Source organism: Malania oleifera, chromosome 6 (genome assembly GCF_029873635.1).
Source record: "Malania oleifera isolate guangnan ecotype guangnan chromosome 6, ASM2987363v1, whole genome shotgun sequence".
Classification (NCBI taxonomy): Eukaryota; Viridiplantae; Streptophyta; class Magnoliopsida; order Santalales; family Ximeniaceae; genus Malania; species Malania oleifera.
Window position 1 is genome coordinate 15,043,947 of NC_080422.1, and position 14,066 is coordinate 15,058,012.

The window sequence follows — 14,066 nt, forward strand, 5'->3', positions numbered from 1 at the left end:
TAAAGTCTTAGACATATTACCGTGAGCTTTTCTTTCTAGATTGAAAGAATTCAGAGTAGGCTCAGAATTGTGAGAGAGTTTCATAGAAAAACTCAGTAAGGAACTTCAGAGAGTTTAAGAGTAAGAGAGCTTTGAGAGTGTCAAGAGCAAGACAGCTTAATTGCTATGTATTATCTCAGCATCTTGAATCCTTAGCCTTGGAGGGTATTTATAGATGTTTAAAACAAGATCATTTCATGTTCTCCAAGTGACTTGGAGTGTTTCCCAAGTTTTCATAACGTTTAGAATTCAAAAAATCAAATTTGGAAACTTCCCGTTTTATTTAAAATTTGAAATCTTGAAGAGTTAGTCGACTGGGAAATAAGAGTCAGTCGCCTAGATTCATTAAAACACTAAGAATTTCAAAGGCAGAAGAGAGTCAGTCGACTGGGAATAAAGAGTCAGTCGCTTGTGTCCTCTCGGGTTGTCTCAAGAAAAGTTTATTTATTTTTTCAATTGCCTAGAAAAACTTTGTCAGTCGCCTGGGTCCTCTCGGGTTGTTTCAAAATCAGTTTATTTCTTTGTCAGTCGACTGGAAAAACTTTGTCAATCGCCTAGGTCATCTCGAGTTGTTTCAAAACCAGTTTATTTCTTTGTCAGTTGCTTGAGTTGTTTTTGTCAGTCGCATGGACAGACCATAATTCTGATTTTTCTTTTTGTTTCCAAAAAGTTTTTTTCTCTTTTGCTTTTAAGACTTGAAAAACATTTTCCAGGATTTTTCAAAACATGGTCTTTCAGTCAATGTGCTTCGTAATGAGCTTCAGATCCAATTAATTCATCATTTGAATGAAGTACTTACATAGAGACTCTCTTAAGACTTTAAAGTCATTTTAAGCTTGGAGTCTTCATGCTTGTCATTTGCTTAGCCTATCTTGCCTTTTAGCTTCAATTCTCTAAGCCTCTTCAATTCTCTAAGCTTTTATCAATTTATCTTTGAAATATGTCCTTCGAAGCTTTCATTTCTTTTTCATGTAGACTTGCAATGAGATTTGTGATAACTTTGAGCTTGAGCTTAAAAACCTGATTCCTGAAGCATCATCACTTTCAACAAAACATGTTAAGTAACATTCGATTCGTTATCATCAAAACAGATTTAGTAAGCCATGTTAGGCCAACACTCTCCACCAGTTCATTCGATTGTAGTTCATTGACCCCTACGATGTTCGTGTCCTCCACCTTCTTTGTGGGGTTGGTTTTTCCTTTACTCTCCTTCGGGTCTTTTGCTTTCTCCTTTGAGTAAGGATCAACAAGCTGCTGGCGAGGGGCAAGTTCTCCATGACTCTTTTGTTGTAAGAGCATGTTGAACATGTCCTTCATCTTCTTTTGGGAGGCTTCTATTCTCCTTTGGAAGATAAGAAATCCCTCCCTCGTCACTCTCGAACAGTCTCCTAGTGCAGAAGTAACGGACTGGGGTGATTGATCACCTGCAGCAGGGTCGGACCTGGAATTGGTGGTTGTTGTCATGATATAGGGATTGATGAACGAAAATTTAAAACCTTTTAGAAGTGTTCCCACAAACAGCGTCAACTGTCGCTACCAAAAATGTTGATCTGACCTTCGGCGAGCTTTCCGATCCCGATTACATGAAAAGGATGAAAAAAAAAAATGCGACTTAGAGGACCCGAGGTGTACTTCGGGGGATCTCTTAGATAGAGAGGTTGTAAGCAATAGTGAAATTAGGTTAGAATGAGATACCTTGGCCTCTCGCCTGAGTTCCTATTTATAGTGGCAGAAATTGACCCGAGGATGTGTGGCCATTTATTGGCAAGTTATTGCACGGGCGTGGACTACTCTAACCTTTAAGGAGCTGATGCCAGCTGTCTGTGGTGCGAGCGTGGATCGCTCTGCCCTATATGGAGTTGACTCCTTCAGAATAGCTGTCCTTGAGCGATGATGGCCTTGATTGATGTTGTGTCTTAATGCTGCGGATTGACTATTTGACCTTGGTATGTTTAGGGTATATCGTATAAAATGTCTAATTATTTTTCAACTTGTCAAAATTTGAGCGTGTTGTTTGGGCATGTTAATGTGTAGCTTAGATTTGTTTTTTTTTTTATTCGCAATATATATGTTGAAATTCTTTGACAATACTACCATTTAATCATTTTGGGATTTAATATAAATAATAGTACCAATATTAACACAAATTTAAAACATATGCATCATAATATATTTTTTTTAATTAAAAAATAACAATATGAATTATATTAACTATAAAATAATAATTAAAACTACTGAAATATTATTAAAAAAATTCACAATCATATGTTAACTTACTATATGATATGTAATTTTGTTAATTAGAAAGTAGTAATGTGAATTATATTAAGTAGAAAATAATAATTAAAACACCTAATTCAATTAAAAATACCATTAACAAAAATTAATAACTAATATACAGTTGATGAGAGAATATTTACCAACACTTGATGAGAACTTTTTCAAGCAATATATTCATTTTATAGAACTTTTTAAGTGCTACTCAGTGCAAGCATGGATAAAAACTTAATATTGTTAAAAGCATATTTGCATATACTCAAAAACATATTTTTAGGGAGTGCGGAAAGGGGCATTTTGCTGATGTAGTGACTTGTGAATTGCATAATGTAAAAACTCCTAGGATATCTGGTGTATGGTTTGTAATATGCAGGATGGGAAAATGTTCTATTTATAGACAACATGCTGTCAAATTTTTGATAAGATTTTTCCCAAAATAATCAAAGTGTATAAATCACGTGTCGAATGATTAACAAATGCTGCATGCTGAACTTTATTTTAAAGGATTACTGCATAATGAATGGAGTCATGATTATAGTTGATTAGCTTAGCATAAATGAAAAGAGGTGTTATGCAATGCGCTTATATATACAATTATGTTTTTCATAGGTCTTTACTATTTCCCGAGGGTTGATCTAAATGACAAGAAGCTCAAACAGTGTTCCAATGATTGTGTTGTTGTATATTTGGGGGGGTGGGGGATGGGGAGGAATTATCACTGAAATAAAAGGTGTTAGTTATAGTACTAAACTGGTTCGATTAATTCTAATTGTCCATAGGAATAAATTAAATAAATTGTAAGCAAAAATATACGAATATTTGTATATTGATCCAGATCAATATGCATTATGGGTGACCGCAAGATATCCTATGTGAGGGTTCAATGATACAGTCCTCTATGAGGTTGTTTCCGTAACTGTTGATTATGGTCTACACATTGTTTTGGATGCACACTGCATATGTCCGACATATTTAACTGTGCAGTCATATATCGAAACCAATCCTCAATTTGGTGTCGCCCCTTCTGACTCTGCTACCACCCCATCGATGTCATACCTATTAGACGACATTCTCAATGTGGAGGAGGCGGATGCACCGGTCATGTCACCTCGTTCTCGTCCAGAGCCATTATATGTGTTATCTTCCCATCCGCTTCGCATGGATGCCGATTATGTAGTACCTCTTGGCAGAGATGCTGGACATACAGGGCGACGACGAGATGGGACACTAGATGCAGATGAGCAGCCAGGAGAGGGTAGACGCAGACAACAGCCACCCCGAAACTAGAGACGACCTGCATGCGACACTGAGTAGTCTTTTTTGATTTCGAGTGTATGGCATCGATTATATTTATTTCATTTGTATAGGATTGATTATTTCTATTTCATTTGTATAACATCGATTATTTTTTTTCATTTGTATAGCATCATTCATTAATTTTCTCCAACATGTATATGTGAATGAAAGTATCGTATGACTGTTGTGAATGAAAGTTGTAAATAAATATTGTGACCATACTGATATTCCTAAGTAAGATTATTTTCTTTTAACAGGTGCATGGATTTGAACAGGTGCTCTTATGTATTGTTTCCCAATATGTATATGTATATGAAAGTTTTGAATGAAATTTGTAAACATATTGGTATCGATTGTCGAGGATAAATGTTTTCTTTGAACAGATGCATGGAAATTTGGTCATTTTTAAAAGGACATAGTCGAAATTTTTATTGTAATTTGATACTTTAAATGTATATGAAAGTTGTGAATGAAATTTGTGAACATACTGGTATTGATTGTCTAAGGAAAATGTTTTTTTGAATAGGTGCATGGATGGATATGGTCATTTTTTAAAAGGAGACTGTGTCGAAATTTTTACAGTAATGATTTTTTATATAATTTCTCATCTAATTGTTAGAATCAAAATTGTGCTCGGTAAATCAGATTATTGTTGCATGTTTATGGAAGGAGATGTCCGTAGAATGAGAACGCCTTGAGGCCAATGGAACAGCAGGAGGTATTTTGATATTACAGAACAAAAACAAATTCTCTCATTCTGCAATCAAAAATGATAAGTTCTCTATCTATGTAAGTTACCATTCAAGTGATGGTAGTTGGGACTGGTTGTTAATGGTTGTGTATGGATCACATGAGGATCGAGAAAAAGACTTCTAGGATGAACTTGCATAAGCAAGGACTCCCTCATCCATTCCTTGTTGCATCTGTGGGGACTTCAATAGGATTCGGTATCCCCGTGAGAGGACAGGCACGAACCACTTGACAAAAAACATGCTAAGATTTTCTGAATCCCAGAGAGCGTTGATTTTAAATTGGCAACAATGGAGAAAAAAATCACATATATGAGAAAACCAAATAGAAAAAATAGTGTTCATTAAGTTACATGTCAATCTAATCCATCAACATTTCCCTTCAACAATTATAAGAATGTTTGATGCATCCACCTTCAACGTAACAACAATATTATAGGCAAAAATAGATACGAGGTCAACTCAACAAAACAAAAAAAAAAAAAAAATCAAAAAAAAGCATTGCCCAAACACATATCATCACATTTTAGACTTCTTTTGGGGGAATAAAAATTAGTAGTAACAAGGTTTTACTTTCTTTAAAACTTGAAAATTTTTAGGAAAGAAGAATGAAGAAAATATAATTTTATATACTATTTATATTAATTTTTCCTCCAGTCTTAATTATATTAATGATATATTGATATATTAATATTTTTAAAATTTTAAAATTTAAATACTAATGATTGTAAAATTAATTTTTTTCATTAATTTATTATATTTTTTATTTTTTACTATTCTTAGAATCAATCATAAAAAGTAATCTGGTTTGTTGCTTGAAAAATATAAAGAAAATAAAAAGAAAAGGAATCCACTTTTTTTTTATTTAGTTATTGACGAAAAATTTAAAAAAATATATATTGAACAAATTAACGAATAATTTTTTTTTCATTTTTATCACACTAAAACACAAATTAAGTGTTCAAAAATCTTTAAAAAATAAAATGAAAATGGAATACTTAGGATTTTTTAATTTACAAAAAAATTGCATGCACAGTAAGTCTCACTAGACTGTTTAACAAGATTTAAGGGGTCTATCCAATCGTATTTTGATGCGTGCCACTCAAATCTCATTGAACCATCGAATGAGATTTGTTTGGAAAATTAGTTGGTACTGATGCGTGACAAATCTCGCTGTATCCTGCAGCAAGATTATGTAAGCATTAAAATGCGAAATTTTTTTTTTCAAATAAAGTATTATTTAATATTTTATTCTAAAATAATATTAAAATTGGAAAAAACTCAAAAAATCCTTCTCACCACCAAATTTGTTAACCCATTATAGCACACAACAAAACAATAAAGAATAAACAAACAAAGGGAGTTTTTTTCGGTTTTAACCTTTTATTTTTTAAATATATTAAATAATACCTTTTTCAGGAAAATATTTCCCAGAATAACCCTGACGTAATCTCGCTACTTGGAGTAGCGAGATTTAAACAAATCTCGCTACTTCAAGTAGCGAGATTCGCCACGTGTCATTTCCATAAAAAATATATTATTTAATATATTTAAAAAAAAATGATAAATCAGGAAATAAATTATTCTGCGTAATAAATTATTTCCCAATTTATTACACAGAAGAATTTATTACGCAGAATAATTTTTTTAAAATATATATTTTCATATTAAATATATAGATAAATATATATTTTTTTTAACAAATCTCAAAATTTTAAAATATAGATTTTTATATTTTTCACTAATTCTCTAAGGCACTATTTTCTGTTTAAAATTTTAAATTAAAGCGATTCACATATTATTTTGGATACCACAATTTAATTTTTAAAAATTGCTAACAAATGATCTTAGTTTGAATGTCTTGTTGATAATTAGGCGTAATTATATTTAATAAATAATAAATTAACAAAATGTAAAGAGAATTATTTAGAGTTTGAAATGATTTTTATTTACCGTCCCGCGACAAATTCCCAAAATTGTCACCGATTTTCTCTCTTCTCTAGGAAATTGTCACCGATTTTTCTCCTTTCTCAGCCAAAAATTTATTTTTTTTAATTTCTTTTATTTATTATATTTTCTGGGTATTTACACCCAATTTTATACCTTTTTTATATGTATATTCAAAATATTTTTTACAAAAAGCTAAATTTTTATAACTTTTTAAAATTTTAAATATTAGAAAATAAAAAATATTTTCCACAACTAAGCAAGTCTTTAACATTTTTTTTTTTCATCTCTTATAATAAAGATAATCCATCTTTACTTTGAATAATAAATGTATACATAATTATCATATCTTAATTTTCTCTCTTTTTTTTTTTATTAATTGAACAAAACAATAAGTGGAAACACCTAGAAGTAGTCTTAGAAAGAGTATCCCACATAATTAGAATCCACAAATAAATACATTAATTACACAAATCTTTGACTTAAGAATATTTAACCTCAAAAAAGTCAACACACTTTTTTTTTTTCTATTTCTTAAAAAAAATCAACTTTTTACTTTGATTTTTTCTATTCATCGATCATAAAAAATCAGTTAATAATTAAAATAAAAAATTATATTTGGGAATTTGAATTCGAGAGTCAAATTTAAATTTGAGTAAAATTATAAAAAAAATATTCATTTTTTTGTACAAATACATAAAAATCATATTTATAATTTAAATTTCAAACTCTAAATATATATTATTATTTTTAAATATTTTTTAAAAATGAATAATATTTTTGAACGTTATATTTTTTGTCCCTTTAACAAACTGTCAATATATATATATATATATTAATTTCAGGTACAATTAAAATTGGTAATTTAAAATAAAGTTCAAAATTTTAATTTATTATACAATAAATTCTTTTAATATATTTTTTTAAAATGATAAATCGGGAAATAAATTATTCTGCGTAATAAATTATTTCCAGATTTATAATACAGAATAATTTATTTCCCAAATTTTTATTTTTTTTAAAAATATATTAAATAATTTTTTTATGGAAATGACACGTGGCAAATCTCGCTACTTCAAGTAGCGAGATTTGTTTAAATCTCGCTACTCCAAGTAGCGAGATTACGTCAGGGTTATTCCGAGAAATATTTTCTCGAAAAAGGTATTATTTAATATATTTAAAAAATAAAAGGTTAAAACCGGAAAAAACTCCAAACAAAGGTGTTGAGTTGCAAACAGGCAAATCGATTGACCATAGTAACCTTTACCTTCAACTTCACCTCCATCCCCAGTCACCTCAAACCCCACACCCAACTTCTTCGCGTGCATCTCCATGGCAGGCCCCAAGTCCAAACCCTCCGAACCCATCTACTCCTACCACCCCGTACCTCCCCACCCAGATGATCCCCAACCCCCAAACTACGTCGTTTTGTCCCCCGCCGTCCTCCTCCCCCCACTCCGCCCCCGCCGCAGCCAGTGGCAATGCCGTCTCACCTGCACCGCCGCCCTCCTCCTCCTCGCCGCCGCCGTGTACCTCCTCTGGCCGTCGGACCCCGACGTGAGCGTCGAGCGGCTGAGGCTCGACCATTTGCGGATCCACACCTGGCCTCACATCGCCATTGACATCTCTTTGGCTCTCACCGTCAAGGTTCGCAACAAAGACTTCTACTCCATCGACTACGAGAGCGTCAAGGTCTCGATCGGCTACAGGGGAAAGCGGCTGGCCCACGTGCGCTCTGGCCACGGGCACGTGCCGGCCCTGGTGTCGTCATTCGTCGACGCGAAGCTCGACTTCGACGGGATTGAGGTGCTCTCTGATGCGATCTTCTTGCTTGAAGATTTGGCTAAGGGTGTGATCCCCTTCGATACTGCGACGAAGGTTGAGGGTCAGATTGGATTTTTCTTCTTCCAGTTCCCTCTACATGTAAGTTTTTAATGTCTCGTTATTATAATGTTTGGGTATCTTGTTCTGGTTGGATTTGTATTCTAAATGCTCAGATTGGATTTTCTTACTTTGTCACTTTCTATCCTTGGTGCTTTAGAAAAAAAAAAAAAATGGTGGAAAGTGTTTGATCAATTGCTTCTTAGTGATATGGAGGGAATAGGACTGGGAGGAATTAAAATGTTGGTTTGGAGATTTAGAACTTAGAAGTCTCATGGATCATGGCCCTGCTTACTTTTTCATCCTAATTCCCATATCATGGGTCAATCAAATGCAACTTTGGAACAAGAATGGTTTGGGTTTTTTGGTATGTTATGATCTAGACAATGAGCAAGCTGTTTGATCTTGGCATAATAATCCCAACTTATGTTTTACAGCCCTCAGTCCTTGTGAGCCTAGTCCTGATAAGTAGTTTCTTTGAAGCAGTTGCACTTGACAAATTTGGTGCCTCCTGTTGGTTAATTGTGAATTTAGTCAGAGTGCCTTAGTCCATTCCCCTCTATATCAGAAACAATGTTTGATGCTTCTATGATTTGTGTATCGTAAATAATCAAACAAGCGTACGCATACTCATGCATTCAACAGATGCGGATGTGCACCCATATAAAGTCATTTATTATTATTTTTCAAAGCAATGTGCACCCAGTGTAAGTTATGTATCATACTCTCTATGTGGAAAATGTATAAACCAGCTTAGTTAATCTGGAAAGATTGTAGGAGGGAGTATGAATGGAGTTCCACTTTGGTTTTGGTGTTCCATGACTCCTCTTGTAGATTATTTAATCTGGAAAGGATTTGGACTGTTACATTTTGCAATCTGATGGTTTTCTTATTTTTATAAAATTTTCGATTCTGGGAAGCTCTCTCTCTGTGATACTATTCTGAGTGCATAAACAATGACCTTTTGTTGCTTTCTGATATCCTACCGATTCTATGCCTTCCTAGTTTGTAAAGCAAGATAAGTACAGTGCTCATATATTGTTATATTTAATTTCAAGCAGGCAAAGTTATCATGTGAGGTATTTGTGAGCACAATCAATCAGACAGTCCTACACCAAAATTGTTACTCTGAGGTAAGACTTTGTTTGCTTTTGTTGTGAATAAGGTGAGCTCTCTTGTGTAGATCCAAGAAATAATGATATGCTTCAAAAATTCTTTTGCATTGTGACCTTAAATAACCATTGATGGGCTGTTATCCCCTAGCTTCCTATCACAAAATATGTTCAGTTTGTAGGCAATGAATTTTTTATTATTGTTTTTATGGATTAGTGCAGACTGTTGAGTTAGGGGGTGGTTGACTGGTTGCATACATGCTCGCAAATGCATGATAGATTGCCTAAGAGCAGCACATTGTTGATATTTTTAGGATAAAGCAAGCACCAGATCTGTTTCACACTTTAACTAATTCATGTTTTTGTGCTCAGTGACTGGCTTGTATGCCATGTTCAAGAACTTCAAGGTTCAAGGGAGCTGATGGCTGCGTAGCTGAAGGGAGTTTGTGTCAGTGAAATTTGTGTACAGGTTTGGATCTGTATATAGTGAAAGGATTACCAGCTGTATTATATTTACATAATACCCATGCCAATATATGTAATCTGTGTGATAGGTCTTCTCGGATTCATTTATTATTTATTACTATTTATTACCCCTTTTTTTTTCGGTGTGTTTTTGCAAATAGCATCTTCTACATCAAACAATTTTTAACAGTTGGCTGCATAAGCTTGGACTAGCTGTTTTTGAGGTGTAATGTAATTGATGCATTTCATTTTAAGAATGTTGTTTGGACTTCTAACTCTTCCTGTTCTGTCCCTCAACTCGGGAGCCAGGTCTAGCTATGTTTGAACTTTACAGATGGCCATAGAGGCTTCATGTTTGAACTCCATACCTATGTTTCAGCTCGGTCTTTCACACATTGGTCCCAATAGAAGGATTGAGTACTTGTTTGGTATGTAAAAATAAAATGAAATTTGTCACTCAATTTCTACATGTTTGTTTTATAATTTTTATTTCGCTCGTCTAATAATGGTTTTAAATTGTGGTAGCTGATAGTGTAACTTAACTATAACAGGAAGTAGGAGTAGCGGATGTTACATAATGGGAAGTAGGTGTAACTAGGGGTGTACTCAGTTCGGTGTGATTCGGTTATGGCCAAAATCAATAACCCATCCGAAAATCGGTTTTTGAAATTCTAGAACCAAAACCAAACCGAATGTGTTATCCCATGGAGAATAGAACATTCGATAGCTCGGTTATGATTTTTTCGATTTTTAATCGATTCGAAGGTCGAGAGCAGTGTGCCAGTGTCCAGTGAGTCACAACTCACAAGACTCGCAACTACGGGGAGATGGAGAGAGACCTAGATGTAGAGATGTAGATGAGATTTGAGGGAGAGACAGAGATTCGGCGTGTGCCATGGCTTGGGGTTGGCGACTCGCAAGGAAGGTCCCAATTCCCCCACTCTTAGAGCATTGTGTAGGTGTGTGCTTGATCTTGCACAATTGCACTTGATCTTTCGAGAGACGGAGAGATGGAGAGAGTTTGATACGAGGGAGAGGGCCGAGATTGGCCCGAGAGGTAGAGATTTAGCGTGTAAGGGTTGGCGACTCACGGACTACAGAGAGAAATGGAGTGATTTAGTGAAACTTAAACCCTAATCCCCAGCTCATATAAATGGAGTGATTCAGTGCAACTTAAACCCTAATCCCCAGCCCATATAAATATATATTAACTAGTTATATTTATTTATATATTTATTTTTTATTTAAATCAAATTTTTGATTTTTTTTAGTTTAGTTATATTTTGAAATCGAAATCGAAATCAAAAAAATGTATTTTTGAAAATAGAAATAGTAAAATCAAACTGCACGTGCTTTCAGTTCGATTTTAGTCTGATTTTTGGTTTTTCAGTAATTTTTGTACTCCTCAAGGTATAATGACTGAATTTTTTTTTCGAGCACACACAACCTTGTGCATATTAGTGTATTTGCATGTTTTAAGCTATTGACCCTTTTTAGAAAGAGTTTGTGTATTTTGGATCCGTTAGTTCATTACGTATGTTTTTTGCACTTTCTCATTATTGTTATGCATGATAAATTCTTATGCGTAATAAATTAATTAATAAAATAAAAATAAATTATACTCTATTAATCTATTAGACGCATAAGACGTACCATTATACGATTAATACAAATATACCATAATTAGGGGAAAAAAAAAGAAGAAGATTGAAGTTCAAAAATATAAAACATAAATATCAAATTGCTAATTTTATCTAAATAAAATATTTTTCTAACAAGTTGGTATTTTTAAATTATTAATTAATGCATTTTTTTGTGAATAATTTTTTCTTCCTTCCGTAAGATAGTATATTGAGGGGGTGGGTGTGGAAATAAAAGTGAGCTTGTGGCACTTGCTCTTGTTTGCTTGTATATTCTTTTGGGGTGCAGAGAAAAACAAAATTGGGGAAACTTCCATGAACCCACTCTCTATTGTGTTTTCTGCCTCCCATCTGGTAGGGTGAAAGTGGTCTCTTGATGGGATAGGGATAAGCATCAACTTGTTGGGGTGAAGGTTCCCAGATATAGTTTAAGAATAGACAGCATTCAGATAGTATGCTTTAATTATCCTTGGGGGTCCATTGATGAAGAATTTTACTTTAAAAAAAAGAAAATGATAGGAAAATAAGGAGAATTTTTTTTTTTTTTTTTTTTGTATTTTACTTTTTTATTAAATGTTAGGGCAAAAGACATACTTATCCGGAGGTTTGATAAAAAGATAGAGACTTTTCTTAAGGTTTCAAAAATGCCACGGACCTTATTCGAAGTTTTAGAAATGTAACAAACCTCCCTTGAGATTTGCCCAAAAGGCAAAGACTGTTTCTTGAAAAACTTGTCTTTTTATAAAATACAAAAGAAGGTTTGTATATTTTTGGTAAATCTTAGGAGCCCTTGGAATTCAAGAGATCTCGGGAGAGGTCTTTAAAATTTTTGAATCCTTAGAAAATGTCATTGTCTTTTTGTCAAACCTTAAGTGAGGTTAATTTTTTTTTTTTGCTCTAAATATTATAAAAAATGAAAGTTTGTTTTAATATGACTAAAAATTAGAAAAAATTAAATATTAGTGACGTGTAAAATCAAAATTTTGTTAATATATTTGATATATTTTTATTTTCTTGATAGTCAAACATGAAAATGTAAATTTCTTGATTTTTTTTTTAAAATATTTTCTGAGTTCTAAATTAATTTAATGGTGAAAGTTGTTTTCACATTATTTATTTATTTTTTTATTTTTTGATTACATCGGGTGTCCCCAGCTGGCATCTACCAGATTACCCTGGGATGCATTACAGCCAAGACTAATCCCACGCCCCACAGAACCCACCCTAAGGCCCTGTAGGGAGGTAAATCGAGTTTTTTTTTGTTTTTGGTCGCACCGTAGGTGGTATTGGTTTGAAAGAGAAGTTTCGTTTGCTCTTCATCCCACTAGAGGAAGGAAATAGAGCTTGGTCAAGTTTGGGCTTTCTTTGTTGGGAAGTTTTGCCGAGTCACACCGCGGCAAGACATGGTTGACCGCTCCTGTAACGCCGTTGCGCTGTGTTTGGTGCCCCCCCTCCTTTGCCAGGGACATAACAACAACTATTCCTTCGTGTTTCGACCACCAATTCCATGTAAGCTACAGTTTCTTTTGTCCCTTCTTACTCTGGCAGAGTGTAAATGCTGTCATCTATCGTCTTGATGGTATAGGAATGAAAATTCAAACCTGCTTGGCTTTGCCTGTGACACTTGACAAAGACAGCATCCACGCCACCATGTCGTATGATGTCTTTTCGTTTCTTTATTGTCTTTAATTTTCCGCACCTCTCTGCCTACCGCGGTTACCCTCCCTTGCATCAAGAATGTTACGTTCTAGATAACATGACGTTAATTGCTTTATAACAGAGTCATTTGGTAGTTTTTTCGCGCTTTCCTCGAGTGTTAAATACCTGAGAACCACACACGATTGTGTCACCGCTTCTCCCCCCCCCCTTCCCTCCTTTCCCTTTCGAGGTCTGTAAAACATGCCAGTTTCACTATCTATTGTCGCACAGTTTTCGCGGTTATTAATCGCCCAATTTCGTCAGTTTTCCTGACCGAGCCTCTTTGTCAAATAATGACATTGATGACTGTAAATTTCTATTTGAGTTATATGCGTGCACAAGAAATTAGTTCATAGTTATATAAATTTTAACTTGGTTCTACTCAAAAAAAGGATAAGTTAATTAAAAAGGGTGCTTCGCTTGTTGGCAATTAAATTTGTTTTCTCTATTTTATCTCATGTTTTTTTTAGAAAAAAAAATGGTATACAGTGATGTGGGTAGGTACTTTAGTTGTTGGTTGGTTGGTTGGTTGGTTTGTTGTTGGATGCCATGTGCCTTAGAGTACTTTGGTTTTACTTTCCCATAATCTACTTATTGTTTTGTTTTGCTATAATCTACCTATTGTTAGCCTTGTTTTGTTCTATTTAATACATTTAAAAATAATACCATAGTAAAGAAAAAGTTATAAAAGTTTATGATAAATATTAATGTCCGTCCAGTCTCACACCGTCTCTGTGAGCAGTTTCAAAGTCAGTATAAGATCATCTTAACTCTCTCTTTTTAACACTTAAGTTTTGAGGATGAGTTCTCTAAGATGGTATCTAAGTAGGGCCTTGGGCTGCTTAACTCCTCCGTGAGTTAGACTTATTCTCACCTCATTTTCTCCCATGAGCTCTCGTCGCCTCATTTCCCCCATAAGCTCGAGGGGGAGTATTAATCCTCTTAACTCTCTCTCCTTAACA

The 14,066-nt window shown here is 34.0% G+C and overlaps 1 protein-coding gene across 2 annotated transcripts; it reads left to right on the forward strand.

Annotated features, from left to right (window-relative positions):
- The first annotated feature begins 7,519 nt into the window (after positions 1 to 7,519).
- Positions 7,520 to 10,041, forward strand: LOC131157620 (uncharacterized). Of its 2 annotated transcripts, XM_058111911.1 has the most exons (3): positions 7,520 to 8,231; positions 9,251 to 9,322; positions 9,674 to 10,041. In XM_058111911.1, exons 1-3 carry the CDS (start codon positions 7,641 to 7,643, stop codon positions 9,674 to 9,676), a joined length of 666 nt encoding a protein of 221 aa, XP_057967894.1. In that variant the 5' UTR covers positions 7,520 to 7,640; the 3' UTR covers positions 9,677 to 10,041. The 2 variants fall into 2 exon arrangements, with proteins under 2 accessions (XP_057967894.1, XP_057967893.1); XM_058111910.1 differs by having other exon boundaries at positions 7,541 to 8,231; positions 9,251 to 10,041.
- Positions 10,042 to 14,066: the final 4,025 nt, after the last annotated feature.